The 24155-nt window shown below is 36.1% G+C and overlaps 1 protein-coding gene across 3 annotated transcripts in view; it reads left to right on the forward strand.

The window, feature by feature from the left end:
• The window catches only part of HECTD4 (HECT domain E3 ubiquitin protein ligase 4), a 75354-nt gene that overhangs the window by 9181 nt on the left and 42018 nt on the right, over positions 1–24155 (forward strand). For 2 of the 3 annotated variants that reach the window (XM_083804169.1, XM_083804171.1), the window contains exons 2-21: positions 1753–2270; positions 4897–4986; positions 5335–5465; positions 7773–7881; positions 8525–8663; positions 9546–9716; positions 10981–11173; positions 12510–12671; positions 12767–12880; positions 13729–13869; positions 14236–14468; positions 14835–14980; positions 16598–16668; positions 17320–17425; positions 18062–18182; positions 19121–19249; positions 20431–20555; positions 21376–21529; positions 21802–21902; positions 22998–23196. In XM_083804169.1, the coding sequence (XP_083660295.1) occupies positions 1753–2270; positions 4897–4986; positions 5335–5465; positions 7773–7881; positions 8525–8663; positions 9546–9716; positions 10981–11173; positions 12510–12671; positions 12767–12880; positions 13729–13869; positions 14236–14468; positions 14835–14980; positions 16598–16668; positions 17320–17425; positions 18062–18182; positions 19121–19249; positions 20431–20555; positions 21376–21529; positions 21802–21902; positions 22998–23196 (3153 nt within the window). The remainder of the gene's footprint in view (positions 1–1752; positions 2271–4896; positions 4987–5334; positions 5466–7772; positions 7882–8524; positions 8664–9545; positions 9717–10980; positions 11174–12509; positions 12672–12766; positions 12881–13728; positions 13870–14235; positions 14469–14834; positions 14981–16597; positions 16669–17319; positions 17426–18061; positions 18183–19120; positions 19250–20430; positions 20556–21375; positions 21530–21801; positions 21903–22997; positions 23197–24155) is intronic. The other variant, XM_083804170.1, reaches the window with a different exon arrangement.

A 24155-nucleotide genomic window follows, 5' to 3' on the forward strand; every position in this document is an offset into this window, starting at 1 on the left:
ACAGAAAGGGGACAAGACACGGGCGACCCCTTCCAATCCGTAGCTGTAGTGCTTGTTGTGATCTAAAGGCAAAGCCAGGCAGGCGCATCAGGACTTGTTTTTTGGGGTGTCTTTGTTATTAGTTCAGCTAAGGACCATAGACTTCTCTTCTTCAGCGTTTCACTCAAGTTGAAAACGTTGGTTCTTTCCTCCTCTGCCGCAGCTTGTTACTGCTTAGCTGAGGACCTGTCACATACTTAGTTCAGTTCAAGGAAGTCAAATGCAAACCGTTCTAGAATGCAATTGCATCTATAATAGAAAACAATTAAGCTTATTTTTGAGACAATAGAACATACAAATTAACAGGAGGTAGTTATTTTAAATACATAATATATCATTTAGGGATTAGTATTCTTAATCTCTTTGAAGAAATTAATAAAAAGAGATTGAGTTTTCAGAAGCTCAATCCTAACGTCTATTCAAATGTAATTATTATGTTAATTGCACTTTAGAATTGCACTTTAAAGTGAACTTTTCATGACTCCAATGGAAAGTGTTTGGGCTGTACTGAAAAGCTGTTTAATTGACTTTAGCAAGGGTGTTTGTAGAAATGGCAGATGTGATTTGTCCTGAAGCATTTTATCAAGCTGTTCGAAATTGTAGAATTAGGCAAACATCTATTTCATATTCTGTATAACTGCTGCCTATAATAATAAAAACTGCATGAAGTTACCCATTGCACTTCTTCATCTATCACATTTTCCTTCCCTTAACGTGTAAGCAGGGGGAGGGAAGGAAAGGCTCAGAGTGTGCAGATGGGCTGAGAAGTGTGTTTGGGGTGGCTGAGGGCAGCGAGGCATGCAGGCAGGAGCCCTTTGGACGCTGGATCCAAAGTATCAGGAAATGTGGAGCTCGTTGCTCTCCTTGAGGTTGCCAGAGCTAAAGTGACTTTGCTGATCTCTGGTGTATTCTGTAAGGAGAATTTGTCTGTAAATCACCCAAAATTGTGAGTTCCCTCAAGTACCAGGCTGGGTACTAACCCATAAATATGTTTTTCTGTCACCGCTTGCTTATTTTCTGTTGCAGCTTTGTTTCCAATTCTGCTTAGAAGTGCCAAAAAGACCTCCTTTTTTTTTCCTGTCTGAAATGATGATGAGGCTTTCGGGTTTTTAAACTATGGCAGCAACTGGAAATATTTTGAAGAAGATAGCTGAGTGCAATATGATCAGATTGGGGAGGGAAAAAAAACAGGGTAGGGAGAGCATGTAACTAGACTGTTAATTTGGTTTACAGAACAGATGGTGTTTTGGTTTGAAAAGCTCTAGAACTAGAACATACAGATTCCTATTACAAAATACCTTCACCTACTGTTTTTCATAGAGGGGTTCTAAACTTACCACCACCGCTCAGTCCTTGAATTTCCTAGCAAAATTGTCCCAAAACCCTGTCACACTGGAGCTTTTAAGATATGTCACGTGTTTTTCTTTTAAAATCTGTATTATTGTTGTTTTAGCACCATGTTTGAAAGCTTAAAAACCTCAATCCCCGGCTTCAGCAGCAGCGCCGACTCAGCGATAAGACTGCACACCACTCGCCTGTTCTTTGTCCTCCAATTTAACTTTTCTTAATGCGCAGAATTTTTTAATTTTAAATAAATAAATAAAAATCCTATGGCCTCTTGTAGAGGACAGCTTGTCTAGATATACTAGAGGCATGTTAATTTTTTTTTCCTTACAGAACTGGCCTAAATGCCAATGTTTTCCCTCCTTCCAGATCCTGACGTTTGAGACCAAGAACCCGACCGAGCTAGCTGAGCGGTTACGCTCCGTGTGTGGGAACCAGAGCAATGCTTACGCTCGCCTGCTGGAGTACCGGCTGAACGCCCTGCGCGGACTCTGGAATGCCCAGCGCCAGCTGGCCTTGGAAGAGCAGCATGACCGGGAGAGCTCGGGGGACGAAGAAGCCCTGGCCTTGCTCAAGCGTCAAGGCTTGTTACAACAGCCCGAACAGGCGCCCTTCACTTCCCGAATGGGGCTTCTCCTGGTCTTTCCCCTCATTCAGTCTCAAAGTAGAACAGACCCTTCCCTCTGTAACATAACTGCTGAGGTGCTATTGAATTGCCTTCGAGACTGCCAGCCTTTGAGCTTGACTAAGGAACCAGCTGACTGTCTCAATGGGATAGAGTCTTTGCTGTGCTCCTGGCTGGAAGAGACTTCTGCTTCGGGCCATCAAATTCCGTATAAGCAAAAAGAAAATGCTGCTGCCGCCCTAGTTGCCTTGGCTTGTGCAAGGTAAGGAAACTGGATTGAGATGAAGTTGTGGTTGATGTGGATAGTAAGTGTTTATATTTCAAGGTAGGAATCAAAAATGATGTGACTGCACTGTTGATGTTCATTTTTGGTTTACGTTAGTGTTTTTCTCTCTAATATTTAAATACTTGTTTGAAAAAGGTAAAACTGGTAAACTAAGCATTTATTTTTTGCGTGTGTTTAGCATATGTAAAAACAGAAGGATCTACATTAGAAATGTCTCTTGTGCATATTGCTGCTTCTACTTCAATGATCTCTTCTAGGAATGGTTCCAAGTGTTTCTTATCATGGAGGGAAGTTGTCTCTCTTTTCCCTTTGCACTGCCCCATTAGTCCTGTAGCTTATGCATCTTTCTTCAGATGAAGAAGTAGAAAGCATCGCTGCCAAGATGCAGGACAATTCATTTCAGATTTCACTGTTGCCCTCTGAAACATACAGAGGCATTTTTTCATTTGGTTGCCAGTGAGGAATTCAGCTACTGTAGGTTGAACTGTCCTGTGTCCTGTATGGGTTTAGCACAGCATTAGGCAATCTAGGACAAAATGGCCATTACAGCCTTTAATATAGGTTGTCTGAAATGGTTTATTGACATTATTGACGTCCTTCTAGATCCTTCTGGTTTTAGGGGATGGGGCCTGGGGAAACAGATAGCACCACAAAATTCAGCCATGTGAAGGTGGGTCTACAGTCACGAGTTGCCTTTTGCAAATCTCGGCCTTAATGTTTAATGTTTCTTAGATTGCATCCTTCTCTGTCAAGTTTAACTCTGTTTTAAGATGTTGAAGTTCTCCGGAGTTGTCACAATTTACTTTAAGAAGCGTTTCTTCAAATGAAAAACAATTTCTATTGTACTTGTTCTAGCGAAGTTGAAGAAATCTACTGTATGCAGCAAACGCTTGAGCACTGGCAGCTACCTTATCTGAAAAGCAAAGCATATGAATGTAGCTCAGATAAATAAGTTGAGTTTGGATTTGGTAAACAGGATCTTTTTTTTTCTTCTTCTCCTAGATGTCAGTTTTGAGAAGCTAAGGCCTGTTCTTTTCTGGGTGACTCTGTAAAAGACCTACATTTCAGATGCAGCTTTTCAAATGAAAGATGATCTTGTATTTTCCTTGCAAATCTGCCTTGCGTTGCTTACAGAGTTGTAACATCCTAACATGTTTTGTTACCTGTGAAAGCCCTGCATTTTTCCTTTAAATGTGAATGTTGTGTGTTGGGTACTTTTTATAAAGGAAAAAGCCTTCAAAATGGGATGATTATTGAGATTCCTAGTTGCAGTTTTGGGTGCTTCATATTACTAAAAATAGAACAGGATGAATATTGATTTAAATAATGAATTAAGGTGCTTTGAAGTATTCAGTGTCATTTTCTTCAAGCTGAGTTTTATCAGTGAAAGCATTAGGCTGAAGATAAAAGTGGGGAAAACACATTCTTGGAGGTGCAGGAGGAAACAATGGCCGTTAGAGAGTTAAAGAGCCAAGGCCGACCGTGTGTGGCAGAAAGCAAAAGGCTGTGTTCAGCAGAGTGCTTGGTAGGGATCTCTTCAATTCATCAGTCATGCTTCTGGAGAAATCAATTCATAACCGTCTATTATATCCAAGACGCAGTCAAGAACCTTGTATTTAGCTAGGCTGTTGTGCCTGGAAATAAAGCCAACCACTTCTTTCAGAAAATGTAACTTCTTCCTAATATGTTGATCTTTCAAGTAGAAACTGTAGAACAAATTTTTAAACACCTCTGTATCTCCTTATTTCTACAGAAATAGTGTTTTCCTCCATGTTAACATACAGATTCCATAAGTTATCCCCCCCACCCCCCTCTCAAAAAAAGAATTAATCTTATGAATGAGCAAGCACTACAATTAGAGTTACAAACTCCATCTGTTTGTAAATACCACAGTAAAATTTTAAAGCAGCACATTTTTAGGCAGGATCAGAAATGACTTTTACTTAGGTTTAGTTTTGTTTTCTGAAATATCTGGTCCTTGTATACACTTAAATCTATCGCTTCAGAAGGGGAAAAGCTTCCAACTTTGTGTTTGGAAGCAAAGTAATCAGACTCTCAATAATAAACTAATTAGTTTGGTATTTTCAGTTTTATTCAAGAAAGCCATCTCTGAGTATGTCTGCAACAGCTCTTACTAATCCTTTTGGCTCAGCCCCAAGAAGACCCGCAGATTAGGTTGGAAGATCCGAAAACGGTTAATCAGCTACAAGAAATATTGGAAGTAGCTGCCTGTAGTAGATGCAAACCTGAGGCCTTTTTATCATGTGCCTAGATTGCTTTTTCTGCACGTATTGTTTATGACACAGCTGCTGCTCTCCCTACCTGCATGGGGCTTCATCTTCTTCCAAAAAGACAGGGTGACTCAGAGGGGCGGTTTGCCAGCACGCTGCCTTTATGTTACCCTCTTCCTCTTTTCACTTCCTCCACAAAAGGATGAAAATCATCCAGAAAAGAAATGCAAATTAGAAAAGAATCTTGATGAAATATCTCGGATATTCTCTCTTTATGGTGCTGGATATTATATTCTACGTAGATGCTGTTTGTGTGCATTCAGTCTTGTTTCAATAGACATCTTTTATTCATGTTTTTCTTATCCTTTTAGAGGGTCGCTGAAAACCTTTGTTCATACAGTGCATCTATTACAGAAACAGACTGATCTAGGATCCTTGCCTGTGGCTGATGTATTATACAGGTTTGTAGTGACTTTTTCTGATTGTAGCACTTTTGCACCAGCTCTGAAAATGTGTAAATGCATTTACGGATTAATGTCTTTAAATGTGATTAAAAGGCTTTAGGGTTTTTGAAAGCTCTAGGAAAGATTGAAGTTTACTCAGTTGCAGAAGGAAAACATTAGGAAGTAAAATCTAAAAGGATCCACTATTTTTTTAATGAAATATTGATGATTCTTTTAAGCATCTTATGAACTCTGACAGAGGAAAAATTACTTAAAGTTTTTTTTTAAAAATCTTCATCTTAACTTTTGATGTAGGTAATTTTTGCTATCACTGTTTTCTGTGCAACTTATTTTTTGTGCTTTAAGGTTGTTGCTTTTGGAGGGGGGACCTGGATCGCCCTCTTGTTTGCTTGGAGGAAAGCATATAGTGTCTTGGGGCTTCGAAGACATGTTACCTGCACCGGATGCTAACAGTAGTTCCAGCGGTGAAAATAAAGGTAAATTATTTTATGTTTGTCAGTATCAGCAGAGGAGGACAAGAATACTTTTTGTGGTGATAATTTAAAAAATAAAAAAAAAATCTAAGGCTTTAGAGTTGAAAAGGATTTCTTCTTTTCTGCTGGAAGTCACGTTAAAGCAACTACAGTACGTGTCAAATAACTGAAAGCTGAAGGGCTTAGAAAGGCCATCTGGGGGGAGAGCTGGACATCACAAGAGTGTCCCGAAGCCCAAGATATAATGAGGGGGGAGAGCAGCAGTGGCTTGGGCACTTTGTTGTCATAGTGTGAATATACAAAACTGAAGTTTTGAAAACATGGACCTGATGTTTCAGGCGTACTAAGTGATGTACGTTGTTTGGCTTGTTATACCCATTCTTATTAAGCTAATCTAGCTAGATACATAAATGACTTTTTGTAAATTGATTTGGGGATCAGATAGAAAAAAGTATCCTTTTTATAGTTTTATATTAAAATGAAGAGGGTAAATCCTAAGTCTGGTGTGTTAACATTAGTTATGTTAGTGTAGCTTATCATTTTTTTCAAATACAAGTTATTAGGGTTCAGAAAAGCGTTACTTTTTGGTTTCTGAAGATCAGCTTCCCTTTTGAACTGTCCAGTACTCAAGTTGGAGCAAACATTCAAAAGCTGTAGTTATAGTGACCCTCTCTGACTTCAGTGGGAATTTTACAGAGAGGTCAAACTGATTTATGGATATTATCCACTCATTAGTCTTTCAGTAAGTGTAATTTATTTGTCCTGTGCAGTATCACTGTATTCAATAGCTATCGCTGGCAGAGCATGTTTATTTTTAGAAGTACAAGTTCATTGTTTTTTTTCCCACCTTCCCTGTTTTCCTTTTGTTTCCATTGAATCGGTCTTGTATGGATATTTTTAATGTTTTCCTTTGTATTTCTTTCCCTGAATTAATTTTCAGTTTTTCTGCTTTGCCTGCTTACTGTATTTGCAATAAATAAGAGAGTTCATGTAGCTTTTGAAATATTAGGTCAAGCTTTGATGACATCTCATTAAGTTTAATGCAAGCTGTAGGAAATTACAAATCTGAGTTTTCATTGAATTTGCACATAACCTAAAATGAAGACATCTATATCTTGAAGAAGTTTTTTTGCTGTGAGAATGACTAGATATTTTTTCTTCCCATAGATGACTGTTCGGATTATGTGAACTTAAGTAGGTTGACTGAAATGGTTTGTTGACAGCCCTGTTACAAGGCTTTGTCCTGTTTGTCTGTTCTTGATTGTTAATAATTACTACTTTGTGAGTGACTGAGCTGTGGTAGAAATACATTTTGTCTCAATTTAGCAAAGTTCAGAGGTGGAAGGGGCTGCTGTAAGAGAAGCATGGTGTTGCACGAGAAATTAGATCAAGGCTCAAGATTAGATTACTTCTTCCACGCAAACAGTATGTTAGAGCAGCGGCGGTTGTCCTGAGCTTGTGTAGTCATAAATCTTGCTTCTATTTTATCTTGCTTCTAGTTCTGGGTTCTGAACATTACCTGTTGCAAAACCAGAAGAGAATGATCTTCTGCTCCTTTGGGGCATTCTGAAAGCGTTTTAATAGCAAATGCCCAAATTATTTTATACTTAGGTAAAGGAATTTTCCACTCAACATGAGTTCTGTTGTTTAGTCCTGTGTTTCTATGCACAGTTGGATATGCTAGTCTGGTTCCTACAGTACTTACGGTTCTGAATAGTGTGCAGAAGAGCCAGTTTAAACTTATGGCCCAAGCTTCTGTTAAATATATATAAACATATCTTGTTTATATATAAATTAATATCTTAATGTTATATATTTCAGCAATACCAGAAGACTGGTCTTTAACACTAAAATGAGAGCGTAATACACAGGAAAAGAAAATTGATCAGAAATAGATGATACACTTTTTTTATGAGTCAAATGAACTAATGTCATTTATTGTCTCAGAAGGGAAGTTGGGTGACTAGTACCTAATTCCTTTTATTTGGCAACACTTGGAAATTTAAATTAGCCTTACAGTGTTTGTGCAAGTTGTGTGCAATCCAGACACCACTTTAAAGGTTGAATGAAAGGTAAAGAAGCTGCAGTAAAAAAGAATAAGTTTTGACTAGGTTATGGTATCTCTTAGAACACTGAATAATAAATTCAATATTTTAAAAAATGGTTCTGACTTGTCAGTTTTGACCTGTCTTGAACATCTGTTGGTTTTCAGTAGCTCTTGTAGCTACAGCAGAAGTGTAATGAGCATGGAGAATTTCTAGTTTTGTGTTATATCAAAGGTCTCTGCTCTATTCTTTCTTCCTGATTCAGATGCAGACTTAGGACGCTGTCTTGCAGCAGATGGGCTCTATCTTTATACAACTAATTCAGTGGGCAGAGGAATAAGCAAATTGGGATCTGGATTACATGGTACTTTGCGGTAAGTGACAGTATTGTTGAATATTTGCTAGTCGCAGGTCTGTTTGTGGAAAAATGTAAATTGTTATTTTGGTAAACCTTTCTCAAATGTTAGGAGTATCAAGATTAGAGTATGTTACACGTTTTCATTAAGAGTTATTTTAATGTTTTGGTCTTATCTGAAAGTCATCTTGAGTGTTTTCTCTAGAATCATAGAATAATATAGGTTTAAAGGGACCTCTGGAGGCCACGTAGTCTAGTCTTCTGTGGAGAAGTATAGTAGCAGAATAGCTGGTATTTCAAATTTCTGTTTTTGAATGTATGTTAAGTTGGTTCATTTTTCTCTGAGGGAGAGTTACTATAGACTATTTTTATGTATAGCTGTATGATTGCTGGATTTGTAAGTATTTGTTTTCTAATTATGTAATTCACTGTATAAATTAGTGTAGATTTGACTAACTGTACCTCCTTGCTTCTTTATTGCTTAGAAGTCATGAGACTTCTTACACTTAAAACCTTTGCAATGGAAATTGCTGACCTAAATTGACTTGAATTTAAGTTCAGTCAAAGTTCAGGAATGTGGTTGTGAATTCTTCTTAGAAGAATGAGCAAACAAGAAACCTGCAGAGTTTTAAAGAGTTTTAATGTACTGCTTTTTTTGTCAGTGGTTTTGTGTACTGCCGTAACGAGGAGCTGGAGACTGGGTGGGTTGCTTTTGGCAACAACAAACTTCTTCATCGGCCCGTCTCTTTTGATAATAAGCCTCACTCCCTTTTCCAGGTTGTGGATCAGCATACCCTTCAGGTAAAAGGAACAGCTAGTATGTTCATTGCAGAGTTAGTGTAAGAAAACATTCTTAAGTTATCACAGTCACTTCTAACTCTTAAGTAGTGTTGCGCTTGAAGTTTCTTCATTTTACTTTGTGAAATTGCCTTTTATAAACCCCAGTTAAAAAATTGCCTTGTAGAACTTGTAAGTTATACTATAGACACTACTTTCTGCACACGTGTGTATGTATACGCATCTATGCACATAGACGTTAGCTGTATTATGTTATGGTAGTATTGTAAGAGAGAGTATAGTATGATCGTATTATAAACAATAGCAAAAATTGACTTCAACTGAAAACATGTTCTTCCTGAACAGCCGTTATTCAGGTTTTGTTTCTGATTTAATTGGGTTTTGTAGACAACCAACTGTCATCCTTTGTAAAAATGGATAGTTTTTTACTTTGTAGTTTGCTTTTTTGTTTTTCCTTGTCTTGGTTTTAAGGATGGATTTACATATTCATGTCCAGTGTATTCCCTGAAACTGTTTGGATTCTCATCCTCTTCCAAAGTTACAAGTAATGCTTCAGAGAAGTTGCAGAAAGTAGATAAATTTTTAGTATGTGCATTTTCCTTTTGGTACTGTGAGTATGCTTTCAGTCACTTGAGTGAAAAGAGCTAATCCTTTTATTTTTAAGCATGTCAGATGTTTAGGTGTGCAAGCTGTTTTATATGCAATAGATCAATTTGGCAAATGTTGCACAGCAGCTCTTCAAAACAAATTCATGTAATGTTATGTCCATTAAAAAGCCTCTTGTGGACTAACTTCATTTGATCTTATGTATCTAAGTATGCTGCTCATATTCAGAAGAACAGACTTCAAAATCAGAACTATTAAGGTGCTCTTTCTGTCTTGTAGGTATGTCAAATAATCCCAATGCCAGTAAATCACTTTCCAGTTGGCAGTACTATGACTACCGTGCATCTTTCTTCAGATGGTACATACTTCTACTGGATTTGGTCTCCTGCAAGCCTCAACGAAAAAACACCAAAAGGCCACTCGGTCTTTATGGACGTTTTTGAACTTATAGTAAGCAAATTTAGTTGTCTTCTGTGACCCTGAAGTTGGTAGCGTGACTACTGCTTAATTAAATATCAGTATTTTCAAATAAACGTAATAGGTTTGAATATTGATAAGTAATTTGAATAGCTCTTTGTAATGTGTTTACAAAATAGCAGAACAGAAGGTGTATTGTTCAGCTCTATCTTCAGAGGGCATACGACTATCACACTCACAATATGAATTGTCTTGTAATGTAAAACATACTTTATTATAATTAGTAATTAAGTTTTATGCTGAGACAGTAATTCAGTGTACTAAGATTTAAAGAGTTGTTTACTGTGGATCTGCTTCATTGTGTTAAAAGCTAGTCAGTTCCCATGAGTTACAAATAGAATTGTTTAGTCTACTCTGCATTTTATGACCTGTAATGTTTTTACGTTGTATGGCAATCATTGATGTTACTGTAAAACCAAATGCAAAATAAACCTGGAGAAATGTATCAGTAGTTTGAACACCCTTTTCTCTCAACAGCTCATATGTATATGCATGTGTATATAGATGTGTATGTATACACATGTGCATACATTTCTGTGGGTATTTTAATTTGACAATGAAGCACCTCAGTCTAAAGATTTATTTACAGAGAAGAGCTTAGAGCAATTCATAAACATCTAGTTTTGAAAATTAGAATTATACAGGGCCTTAGCTTTCATGGAGTACTTTGGGAGCAATATCTGTACTTGTACGCAGTAGCTGTTATACAGCCTCTGTACTTCGTGGGGTGATAGAGCTGAAAGTGATACGCTTTGGGAGCAGAACGTTTATGGAAAATATCTAATGCTGCAAATCAGATCTTCTCTTCATTAAGAGATGTGGTTTAAGAAAATCATCACGTATACTTCCTGGCTAGTAAATGATTAGTAAATGATTTAAGTCCTCTCTTTACAAAAACTTGCCAGTGAAACAATATTAAGCTTACAGAGACTTAAATATTTTAAAGTAAGTTCTATAAATAAACTTAAAACTGTGGCAAGTAGTTCTGTCTTCAAGAGCAGAACAAGTGGAAGATATTTTTCTGAATCTTCAAGTCACCAGTGAAATAAATATACATCTGTGTAGTTTTCATAACTTTTTTCCCCCCAAGAAATTTGACACTAAGGTTTAAGTGTATATTCCTATTCCTACTCAATATATAATATTGTTCTGGTTTATTGTTCACTTATTTATTGTTAATTGGTCTCCTATGGACTTTAGTGTCTAAAAGTATTTTTTTTCTTTCTCTATTTAATAGGTAGAAAATGGCATATGTATAGCAAATCCTCTACAAGAACGCATTATATTAATGAGAAAAGAGGGTGAATCCGCAAAGAGTATAAATGAGATGCTTCTCAGTAGGCTGTCTAGGTACAGAGCTTCCCCGTCAGCAACATTGGCTGCTCTCACTGGCTCTACCATCTCTAATACCTTGAAAGAGGACCAAGCAGGTCAGAAGAGATTGTACTGACTCAGTAATTTTTCATATTTTGGTTCTTAACATATAATCAGTTCTAGTAATTACTAATCTCTTACAACATGTTAAAAAAAAAAAAAACTTGCATTTCTTTCCATGATAAGTATTAGAAATATATATGCAGTATTTGGTTAATGTTTGAATTACAAGTTCCTTTGCTAAATTAGTCACTGATTGTGGGAAAAGAACAAAGAAAAAAGAACAAAGAACTGGAGGAAATGCTTGTATACATAGCTTCCTTTTTGGTGACCTATTCAGTTATAGGACGGGTTTATGCCACACTTGATCAGATCAATAATTGCACTTTGTGATGCAAGTACAACTGGGCTTTGAATTGATGTATGAAAATGGACCGCAATTTAGAAAATGAAACTCTTGCTTCATAAGCAAGTTGACTGTTAGAGGTAGTTTTGCTTTTTTGATTAAAATTTGCAGAATGTCTGGATGTTCTTTTACAGACCTGTTGAAACTACACAAGTTAGGGAATTATGGATGAAGAGTGCTAGCTTTCAGGATGATCTGGAGCTCTAACATTTATCTCAAGATTTTATTCGGTTTATCCTTAGTTCCTTTTCTTCCTCTTTCATTCACACACACGTCTGAAACTAAATGAGCTTACTTTCTTCAATTTTAAACAATTATAATTAATTTTAATGAAAATACCTCAGCAGGAAATATATATTCTTATAGGGAAATTGGCAAAGAGTTAGCTTGAAGAGATAATTTGAAGACTGTATTTTGCTAGTTAACTAGTGTGGTGCAGAAGAAGAATCAGCAGTTATTCTTGGCCAGTTCTTTAGTCAGTGCTCAGAAAAGTGTGGATCAGCTGTGGCAGGAGCTAGATCGTTATGACTATACATTTCATGTTGAGCAGGAGAACTTAAAATAGTAAGTGCGTAGTGAATCTTAAATTGTCTCTTTATGTTTAGAAAAACTCTAGAAGAAGCTCTGAAACTGCTTTCAATATGTTTATCACCACATAGGTCTTAAAAACAGTTTTCTTTAAACTTGTATTTTAGCCTCCTAATTTTCCTGGTTTGCAAACAAGGGATCGTTACCTTTATTAATTTTTAAGTTGTTCTCTTTAGTTAAATAACCTGTGAAATTGTTTGTATCCTTCTGGGTATTGACACCAATATGTGGGATTATGAGGCCACCCCCACACTCATCTTCTGAATGCTGCAAAATATAGCTTATGTGAATTTCCATATTTTTTTATTTAAAACTTCAAATATAAATCTTCCTTGTTTGCCTGTTATTGTAAGTTTTTCAGGTTATGAAGACATGTTGATTTTTGTTTGACGTTTCAGCTGCTAACACTAGTTGTGGGCTGCCACTGAAAATGTTGAGAAAGACTCCAATATACACATGTGGAACATACTTGGTGATGTTGGTCCCACCCCCAGGTGGATCAGGCAGTTCTGCAACACGTTCGCTCTTTGGAGGAACGAGTGCTTTGTCATCTTTAAAAAGTAAGTCAGATACATTTGTGGCAGGCTTTAAGTCCTTGCTTTTCTGAAATGCAATAAACTTCTCAGAAATTTATTGGAGACTTTTTTCTGTGTAGTTCTTGCTTCGAGCTTGGTGTTCAATATCTCGGACGGGCAGTTCACAAGCCGAGCAGATCTCATTGATGCTGCAGGAAGTTCACTTGGACGTGGTGCTCTAGTACCAGGACTTGGTAAGAAGATGATCTGTTTTTAGGAACTAGACATATCCAACCCTTAAGCTAGTTGGATTTCAATTTACAGTAATAGATTTTGCAGATGGTGAGGTTTTGTGCTTGTTGTAAAATTTTGTAAACTTTACATTTTTGAATGTTCAGAATTCCCTGAGGAAATTTTCAGTGTTTTTCTTTGCAGTTTCAGCTGCATACAATCTCCAGAAAAATGTTAACTGTAGCAGAAAAGAATCTTAAGCAGGTTAAAAAAAACGTCTTATCTCTTCTCTCATCTTATCTCTATGTTTTAAAATACTTAAATGCAACGTAGCCAGAAAGACATTGTATTTCTTTCTGATTTCCCTGTGACTGACTGACAAACTTGCACTGTGCAAACTGTCAGTTTTATTAAAAATATTATGTATTAACCACAAGGCTTTTCAAACAAATTGTAAGATGCTTAGTAGTCGATAGTAGTAGTAAAATTCCCCCACACATGCACACTTTTTCTTAAAGTTGCTGGTGTCTGATGACCTCAGCTATTTTCAGTTTATGCACTTGTGGCAATGTGTGATAAGTTTGTGGAGGAATAATATATGTTACATACTTATTTTAAATAATAAGCACTGGAGTATTTACCTGAAAAGGATGGGGTTGTATGTTTACTGGAGACATCAAAAAGGATGTGTATTTACTTCATTCCTTTCTTAAAAGATTTCCATTAATGTTTTTCATTCTAATGCATTATTATTAAATTACTGTGACACATAACAGAATTTTTAAAGCTTAATAATTAGATTTATATCTGCTATGAAATACTTCAGTCTTTTTTATGTTCTGAAGTTTGCTGTGCAAAATATTTTCCTTAGGTGCCTGTTACGATACTATGAATAACATGATATGGACGTGCTCTAATGATTACATCGATCAGTGGTGTAATCCTGGGAACCAGGCATTCCATTGTGTCTGTCAGAGGCTGGGAGTTAGCCATATCATTACAGAGCCCAAAGGTGAGGCAAACATACAAGTCAGCATTTTGTGTAAAGTGGAAGTGAAATGTGTGATTATCATAAAATAAATATACAGAAACTACCTTCTGAGAATTTATATTAAAAATTGAGCTCATCCTTGAAAAGTTCCTTGATCACAGTTACTTGGTCATTGCTTTAATAAAATTTTTTTTAAAAAAGTTGGAAGTTTCCAGATTATTGTTACCTTTAGCTCATTTAAAAAAAGATGCATGTAATTCTCTTTTGTTTATAATGTGGGCGGGAGTCCTGAAGTTAAAGATGTTGATGATATAATGCATTTTAGAAGCAAATTCTAATCCTATAATCTATTTGTAGCCAGTGTTTAAACTGCTTTTCTTCTTCTAGGGGATGCAACAACCACAAATGAGGTTATTAACCAGTTACTGCACCATGTTGGTGCCATGTGTATCCACCAACTCAATCTGCTTGCAGCCAGCAACAATCTTCCCATAACAAATTTTTTGGGGAAGCAGCATCCAATTGAAGCACATCATCTCAGCAGTATCTGTGACATTATGGAGAAAGCTATGGTGAATGGAGATACTTGTATAATACGCTGCATCCTTGTTGTCTTTCAGGTACAAGAACATCTCCCCAACTCCATCCAATTGCATCCAATTTAACGTAGATTCACCTAGCAGAGGCTTTGCAGTATCTTATGCACCCACTTGAGAGTGCTAGTTTAAACATAACTGCCACCTTTCCAGTTAAAGGTGGAATACAGATAAGTTACATATTTACTACTTAATTTCTTTCTTCTGCCAGGAGATGGAAGAAGAAAAATAGCTTGTCTGGTTGCTAAAGTACTGAATTTTGGGAATCAAACTGCAATTTCTGACTGAGATTTTTAGCGACCTAGGCAAATAGTTTGAGAAACTGCAGAAAATGAGAACTTGAATGTTGTTTGCATGGTTTTTACTGTTGTTGTGTTTAATTTTTCTTAGGTGGTTTTTAAATTCTTCTTCAGCCCACAAACTGAAAGAAACAGAGATATTGTTAGAAGGTCGGGCCTTTTACTTTGGCAGTTGTTGATGGCACCGAGGGACCAGATTTGCTCTGAAATTCAGAAGGAGGTTTGCCTAGCTATTAGGTAAATATTTTTTGTCAAATAATGTTACAACAGATAAACTTTCAAGTTGTATTCAGCGGTTACATTTTTATATAATACAATTTAGATTAATTTAGTGTGATTAAAATTATTTCAGTCTATATTTGTGGAAGAAGGCGAATGCAGTATGTTTGCCCTGATGACAGTCAAATAACAGTAATTACTTTATTGACATACTTCTTTTAATTTGTTGCTTTTTATTGAATATCTTTAGAATGCTTTTCTTCAATGCTTATTGAAAACCAGTAAAAATCGTGATTGTATATCACAAAAATGAGATAATGAAAAACTCAAGGGCAGGGAATGCTGTTTCAAATGTCCCAAGCACGAATATAATCTGCTTTCAAGTGGGAAGCTGTCCAGAGGTTGAGAACTAAATCTTCTGAAAATCAACCTGCTTGAGGTTTTTTGTTTTTTGATTTTTTTTTTTGGGGGGGTATGAATCATGACATCCCAAATTTCTGTGGCTTTATGCAACTATGTGAATGAGTGAAGAATAATAATAGCACATCTTTGGTATCATTATGTAGCTTTTTTTAGGTTCTCCCTTCTTGGGTGGGGGAAGTGTATTGCATCAACTTTATGGACAGCAGCTGCATTTTTGTTGTTTAATTCCGTGTATTCCGAAGACTTAATTATACAGAATCAGAAGTGAGGGAGTAGGTAATATCTGTCTTCCTCTTGTCTTCTGACTGTGGGATTAAGATACCAATAAAAACCTCATACTTAGTTTGCAGTGTATGATAACTTTTCCTGGTGTTTGAATCACAAGTTGGTCAGCATGAGCCAGAGGGTGGGGAGCTGCAATAATCTTTACTCTCAGTACGAAGCTGAAAAGCATACCAGTTTTCTTCTCTATAAAAGAAATACTTTTAAAAGGGTGTGGGGACAGGGGGAAATTGTAGAAGGAAAAAAGCCTGCATAATAGTTTCAACACTTCAGACTGCTGCGAAGTACTCCAGATAAGTTACTGTGACTTTTCTACCTTGATGTGGTAATTCATGTAGAAAGGATGAAGTTCATCACAAGTGAGAGGGGTAAAACATCTCCACAAAGAGTATTCAAACATAGCTGTGCCATTCCTGAGTTGCTAGTTCTAGGATTTTCTGCTTAGTTTAGATGAAAACTTATACTTAAAGATTGGCTCCTTATATAAAACTTCAACAGTAGTGAGTTCCTGATTACTGGCTGTTGTATTTTCTGTTGTTCTCTTGTCCCATCACCAGAGTTGTTTGACTCACTCTCTAAGCCAGCATCCATTTTTTTCTGATGTGTCTATTTATTGAGAAATGTTTGTGCTGTCATATATACAAGTTATTAATGTGGAATTTCTCAGAGGGAAGCAATTAGCTCTTAGAGAAGCTTTTGGACCTAAATTAACAATAAAACATAGTTGATTACCAGAATTTCTGAGAGAAAGCGGGTGCTTATTTCATGACACTTCATTTCTTTCTAAGCTGGAAGAAGCTATTGCCTAGTAATTCTAAATGGTACATCAGATACTGAGCTGGGATTCCGTGATGCTATTTTCACAAGTCCGTTGAGATCTTGTTCGTTCTTATGTATGTTAAATGATACTACTTTTGTTTTTTCTTTTAGCTCTGGTTTAAATATCCTGTATCCTGGAGAAGCAGAAATCAATAATTTATTGAAATTGGTCTTAACTGAAGGTGAGAATTTCTAATTGAAAATAAAATATGAAAATACTTCTCCTTTGGAGGAAGGCCAGTTCAGAATACTGAGTACAGTCTGTTTTTAAATCCAGCCTCTCCTAGGAAAAATTATGGAATGCTTCAAAACCTGAAGCTGCCTTCTGAATGGCTACATGGACAAGTGCGTGTTAGTTGTAGAAAAGGAAATTTCACTTGCAAGGAAGCTGTTTGAAATTTAAAAGGATTAAAGCTTTCTTCTGTCAGTATTAATGATTTTTCTGGTCTAGCTTATATTTTAGGACACCTAGTTAGCAGTTAATGATACCTGGCAATTCTATAGTAACCAGAAGTAATTTTAGTCCTCAGTGAAAAGAGTGAGAATCTGCTTATGTTCACTGTGAAATGTTTGTCTGGACACAGAAGCAGTTAATGCGCGGTAATTTGTTACCTAATAGCAACATGTTCAGGCATCAGCATCTTTGGGATTTAAAATAGTACTATGTGCACAGTAAGTTTTAATAGTTTATAATATCAACAGGGGATTGGGTTACACTGTAAATAGAGCTATTTCTGAGAAGCAGCGTACATTCAGCACGATATTTGAAGAAATAGAAATAAATAAACTCTGTAAAGTTCTGTTCTGCAAAAGTTTTTTGCATTCTGTTTTAGGAGAGAGAAATAGTGGTCTCTCTCAACTTCGCGATGTTATCCTGACTAATTTAGCTGAACAGCTTCAGAACAACAGATTTGGAAGTGAAGATGATGATCACTATAGGTAAAATGAAACAATATGCTTCCTTCCCCCCCTTGGTTTATACGTTGGGTATCTCTGTTATTTGGTTTAGATAAACTTGGAATAAAATTCTGCTGAAGTTGCTTGTTATCTTAAGAGCAGTGTGACCTCAAATGCTATCTTTGTGTCCATGGCGGGTAGGATTTCATTCGAATGAGAGAGAGAGAGAGGTTTGAGGTTTTAGGGTAAACTTTGGGAACCTCTGTGTGTGAACCTAGGCTTGGATTCCCTGATGTTTACCATGCATGTAGTAAATGTAGGTGATAATTCATAAGTACGACATTATGGTACTGCTTTCCGTATCACTGTTAGGTCGCTTTTCAGCAGTAAAACTGTCAATCTCTAGTACCTCAAGTAACAACTCCTAAAAAAGACTTGGCCCAGCAAGTCATAGACTTCTAACAGTGCAGTGCAGAAAGTCAATAATATTCTTTTACATTGGCGTTTAAACATTTTGGGCTTGGTTTTCTTTGAGTCTGAATCTCTGAAATTGAACAGATACCTGTTTTAGTTTAACATGATTTATGATGCAGATTCCAGAGACTTTTGAAATGAGCTATACAAAATATACAATAATTAGTTTATTAATATTTTTGCATTTTTCCTGCATTTTTAAAGACTAAATGATGAGCTGTTGCACTACATTCTCAAGATTGTTGTCCGAGAATCTTGTGTCTTAATCACCAAGTGCCAAACTGTATCTAAAGATGATTTTCAAAAGCTTCTTTCAACTGTGCCTGTAAGTAAGATGTGTTTTGATTTAAAAAAAAAATTAAAAATTGCAGTTGGCTTCTTTTCCTCCTCAAATCCATCATCTTTACTGAGTGTATAAGGGTGTAACTTTCATAGTTATGTGTCTTAACAAATATGGTTTAAGAATGTATTTTGCTTACCCTATGCAGAGAAGAAAGAAAGAATTTCTTATGGCAAAGTAAATTGTTCAGTAATGCTAAAACTGGTTTATGTATGGGCATATTTCCCTGTTGCTTCACTAGCTTTCTCAGTTTAAAGGAATCTTATGTGTCTCAATCTTCAAAGCTTCACAACAACTTGAAAATAAACTTTGCTGTTTTGAATAATGATTCACACAAGCAGAAAAGACTATCATTTATAGATGAAAAATGAATGGAAGTTGTGTTTTTTATACGTACTATGCATACATGTTTTCAGTGGGATCAGCTCCCTGGTCTGGCTGCTTGCAAAGGCAAGGGAGCTCGCAAGCAAATGTGGGGTGGGACAGAAAGTCATGGCCTATACTGCAGCAGGCTGGGAAGAGTAGTAGCATAGAACCATCGCCCTCAGCAATGTGAACAAAATTTAGCTGTATAGTGGCATTAAAATTACTGTACTAGAGTATTACTATAATGATACTATGTATTACTACTAATTAGCATTACTACTAGTACTGTGTATTTAACTACAATGTTAATCCTTTATATGCTTTGCATGCTATCTCACAACATTCAGTATTTTGCAACTAGTTTTTCTTACACATGAATTAAAAAGCTTGTAGTAAATCAGCAAAAAAAAGCTGTACAAAGGAAATAGCATTTTGTTTTTTCTTGTCCTTTTCCTATACTTTTTTTCCCTCTTTCCTATTCCTAAGTAAAGGGATTGCCTGTGTCAAGATTGATTAAAGTGTTTAGATAATGTACAGTGTACTTATTTATGTTAAAGGCTGCATCTTCATGCTTGCGGTATCTGATGGCTGTACAGAACCACCTCCTCAGTAACACTATTTTGATTAAACCTGATGAAAATGATGACAGTGACAGCTCCTTGCAGGGAGAGACATTGAAGGTACAGGTAAACACCAAGTTTTATTCCAGCATGGCTCTCTACAGTCAATATTCCTCTGACACCTCTTGTTTCTGTTATGCATTCTTAAGCTGTTTTGTCAGTTCTTTTACTCTTGGTATAGTTAAATTACCGTAGGCATTTTTTTCCTGTTCTTGAGCTAAGGCCTGCAGTTCTTCTATGTTTGAAATTTCAGCTTGTGCTCTGTAATGTTAGTGAGAGCAAATATTTCTTTAATATATGTTTCATGAGGTTAAAAATGCATTTTAATAGATATGTGCTAGTCAGGAAATTCACGTGCCAGGAATCATTTCTAATCATATTACCCCCACATCTTGCCTTCTCTCCATCATCATTATGCAACCTGAAAAAGTATTTTTCAGGATTACGTAGGAAAGGGTTTTCTCGTTTCTCTTACCTGGCTTCTGACTTTTTCATAGTTGTAATTACAAAGTTTATGCAGAACCGTCTTTTGTCTCTATGTAAACCATCATCCATCAGTGTCTGTGCCAAAGAGACTGTTAGAGGACAAGGGTTGGTTGCTTTGATGGTATAAGGTTTGTTAAAATACTGTCGTTTCATATTACTGCTGGAATAGTCTTGAACTCACAGAAGCCAGGTTTGTCCTATTGTGCAGACTGTCTTATAATAGTAGTTTTTGTAACAGTAATAATTCCTCTGTAAAAGCATTGACTTCTGAATTTCTGGTATTGTTTGTTGAGCTGCTTTTGTCTTGCTACTCTTTGAGACTGTGTTTTTGTAATCCATAGCAGTTGAAAGTTATTTGTTTGGGCTCGTTGAGTAAATGCTAAATATTGTAGTACTTTTCTTGTTTCACTATTCACCCATGTTTTCATTGTTCAGCTTCTCTTTCTACAGTGATCCTCATACCTGCTAGGACATTCTCTCACCAATGCTCTACCTTGGCTGGCTAACAGCTCTCTTTCCTATGCTGGACTTGGGGATTCCTTCCCTCTAGAAACTGGATGTGCATGCTGTAATATGCACCTAGTTTCTCCCAGCACTTTGGGGCTTAGCATTAATCAAATTTAAGTCTTGGATGAATCTACTGCTGCAGGCCTGCCAGGTCACATTATCATTATTTTAATTTGGAAATCCATCATTTTGTTCAGTCATTGTTTTTTTCTATGCTCTAAGAATTTAAGTATCTTAACTCTTCTTGCACATAGGAGCTAAAGACCAGCATTTTGTCTCTTGCTACGCAAATTCTGACGGGATGTGATGAAGTCTTAGAAATGCTGCAGCAAGTCACTACAGCACTAATTAACAGTGACATTGTTGATAGAGAGCAAAGGTAAGACAAGCTAACTTGAAAACAGTAAGTTACTGGCTTTTGTGGCTTACTGTGCAAGTGCATTTAGCATTACTTATTCATTGTTATAACTTCGTACTTGATCTTTGAATGTATAGGAAGTGTTTGTTAATAAAGCATTTGCTTAGCGCTTACGTTTTGAAGAATTTAGAATCAGACTCTCCATGTTGGTACTGCTAGCTTACTAGATTGTAGTAGGAACTCTTCAAATTTGTAAGTTTTCAGTCTGACAATGGTGTTTATGAGCAGGGTAACTGGAAACTAATTTGTCAGCTGAGAATATTCCTATAAGCTAGGGCAATTTTCAAATTTCTCTTTTTAAAATTGTTTACACTCCTAGTAGCTGGACATGTTTTTTTATTAATTGACAATAAAAGTTCTATGAGATTTTTTCAGATGGGTTTCATGCTCAAATATTGTTTTGCAGATGGAGATTCTTTTACAGTACTTTGAGCTACATGTGCTAGGAACTTAGTATACATACTGAACAAATATTTGTTTGATGTGGACTTTCATCCCATCCACATGGGACTTTATCGTTTGCTGAGTAATTATTAAACTCTTGATTTACCGTTTTCTGCTCTGTCATTGTTTGATAAGAATTGACAGCAAAAACTGGGATGCTAACACTTCAGAGAAACTGTCTTCAAGATAAAAGTTTTTTTAAATACAATGTAAATGTTTTCTACTAATTTTGAATTATTTGGTTGTACAGTTACAAAGTTAAACAGATTACTAAGAATAGTAGAGATACTATATATTATGAAAATAGTTGTTACTATGTAAACCTTGATTTTTACAGATTAAAAGGCCTGGAACAAATTACAAAGGCTACAATGCTTGGTCACCTGCTTCCTGTCCTTCTGACATCTCTGATGCATCCAAATTTGCAAACTTTAACTATGGCTGATGCCTTGATGCCTCAGCTGGTGCAGCTGGTTCTTTACACAAGTCAGGTATGGCCTTTGTGTCAGCAATCACATGCGACATCTTTTCCACTGTAGGTATTCTAAAATGCTGTAGATCTTGGTCAGCTTTCTGCAGTAAGTGATGCACAGGTCATAGTTTAAGAATTGTTCAGCAGTGCCAAAAGCACTAGTAGCTGTAGTACCAAGTAATCATTAATTGCCAATAACAGCATACAGTATAATTCATAACATTTCAATAACTCAGTCTTAAAATAGTATGCTATTTGCACATTTCTAATATTGTATATTTTGTCCTACAGACTGCACTGCTGCTTAAAACTCAGTCTCCAGTTTTCTCAGAACTAAACAGTTCGCCCAGTGGTGTGTCAGAACAGAAAGGGAAGTTGTTACCTGATGAGAGGTGATTTTCTTTTCACATTTGGGTCTGTTCATGGAACAACATTAACTGTAATATTCATATGACCATTGTTATGTAATAAATCTTAAGGCAGCATTCTTAAAAATTAAAAAAATAAAATTATTAGAGCTTTGATTTTTTTTATATAAGGCTGTCTGAGAGATATAGAAGTCTTTATAAAAGGTGGTTCATTCTAAAATTGTTTGGCATATGGAATTAAGTGTTTTATCTCTTCAGGGTGTTTCCACAGGTTTCCACAGTTTGATTTATTTTGCCTTTTCCTTTACCTCAAGCATTATGTATTAATTCTAGATGCTCCTCTTCTAAGTCTAGTCTAAGTTCTAGTCTAAGAAATTAGACTAAGGAAAACCATCATGAGAAGGTGTAAATTACTCTAGGGTCATGAAATACAATATTAAAACAATATTGGAAAGATTAAGTGGTTTAATTTACATAGAGTAATACAGCAATTTTAAGTTCTGCATTAAAATCCTGTCTCAACTCAAATCTGAGCAGTCTCTGCTTAGAAACAGAAAAGCTCATCTAAATTAGATAAAACATGCTCATCATATCTATTTGTAGTATTGCAGAATCTGTAGTATTGAACAACTTGTGATTACATATAATATGCTGTGTGAAAACTCAGAGTTTATTTTCGTTCCTCCTCCAAATTATAAGCTTCAGTGAAATAATAAGCATATTCTTTTATGACAATGTAATCAATTTTGAGTACTGTCCCAGAATGATTTTTTTTAGCATTACCAATCATATGTTTTAGTCCCTACATAATACTATTTACTCTTTTTTTATGGTATGTTTAACTTGTTTACCATAATTTGGAAATTTGCAAGTGTAGGGAAAAGTTCAGATTTGACAAGTTAGAGATTGGCATAGTTATCTGTACTGTAGGGAGTTCATGCTGTTTAAATTTTGCATGTTCCTTCAGTACAACTACGCATAAAATAAGGAGTCACTATTCTGTGTCTCTATGTATCAATACTGAGAGGTGTTAGGAAGTATTTTATAATTTGATGTTTGAATATATAGTACAATTCTGTGTGTTGAATTTCAGAAACTGATTTTTCGCTGTTATTTCAGAATGCTGGAAGAGAAGGAAGAACCAGGTTTTCTTACAGGCTTGAAGATCCCTGCTCCCTGGGCTGCTGGGAAGACTGTAGAAACAGTTCATCCTGTCAGGGATAACTATAAGTTTAAAGAAACTGTACATATACCAGGAGCCCGCTGTTTATATCTTAGATTTGACAACAGATGCTCTTCACAATATGATTATGACAAGGTAAGCCAGGGCCAATTCAGAAATTCCTTCTTTCATATATATTTCTGTGAGCAGCACTTCTCATTTTCATCTTTTCTGCCCCTTGGCTTTCTTGGCACCTTACTGCCAGCGGTCAGGGTAATGAAGGAGGTTTTAACTGATAAGATATTAGTGTGCACTAACGTTACGGTCTACTTGCTTCAGGGTTGTAAAGTACACAATGCAGAGAGGTTATTTATTGCATTGCACAAGTTTCACACTTTTCACAAGTTAGTTATTCACTAACTTTTTAAAGGAGTCCTTGAGTTCTCAGCACAAAGAAGACTAGACTGAGTGATAGAAAACGTACAAGTTGTTGACATGAAAAGGCAGGGAAGGGAAGATATGCAATTCCTGTTTCATTTCTATTATTCTTGAAGAAACAATCCAAAAATAGTATGTGCCTAATTCCTCTGGTATGTTGTTTCAGAACACAATATCCAGTGGTTGTTTCACTGTTTAAAACCTATCAATAGTGTGGATCTCTTTGTTAAGAGTTAGACTCTATAATTAGAAAAGTTTTTGCCACAGATGTCAGAAGTAGTGGTAGTTATTAAATAGATAAAATATTGAAACACCTGCTAGCTCCAGAGGTGTGGGCTTTTTTGTTTTTCTCCATGAACTCATAACTCTTCCACTTCTTTAAGCTCATTTCATGATGGCTCAGATTCTCAAAGTTTGATTTCCTTCTCATTATTGCTGTTGATCATTTTTTTGTTATTTCTCAAATTTTAATCTGGCTGCATACTTTGTAGATCAGCACAGTTTGTGTAAACTGGGCAGAACTAGAAAGGTTACTTTTTTAGATTAATAGTTAGTTGTTCCTATTACTCCATGTAAACAATCTTCAATTTCAAGAGCACGGCTAATAGCACCCATTTTTCTTTGTATAATCAGAGAGCTACTTGTACTGCTTATTAATTGTTGCCATATATTCCTCG

This window comes from Anser anser (assembly GCF_964211835.1).
Source record: "Anser anser genome assembly, chromosome: 18".
In the NCBI taxonomy this organism is placed as follows: domain Eukaryota; kingdom Metazoa; phylum Chordata; class Aves; order Anseriformes; family Anatidae; genus Anser; species Anser anser.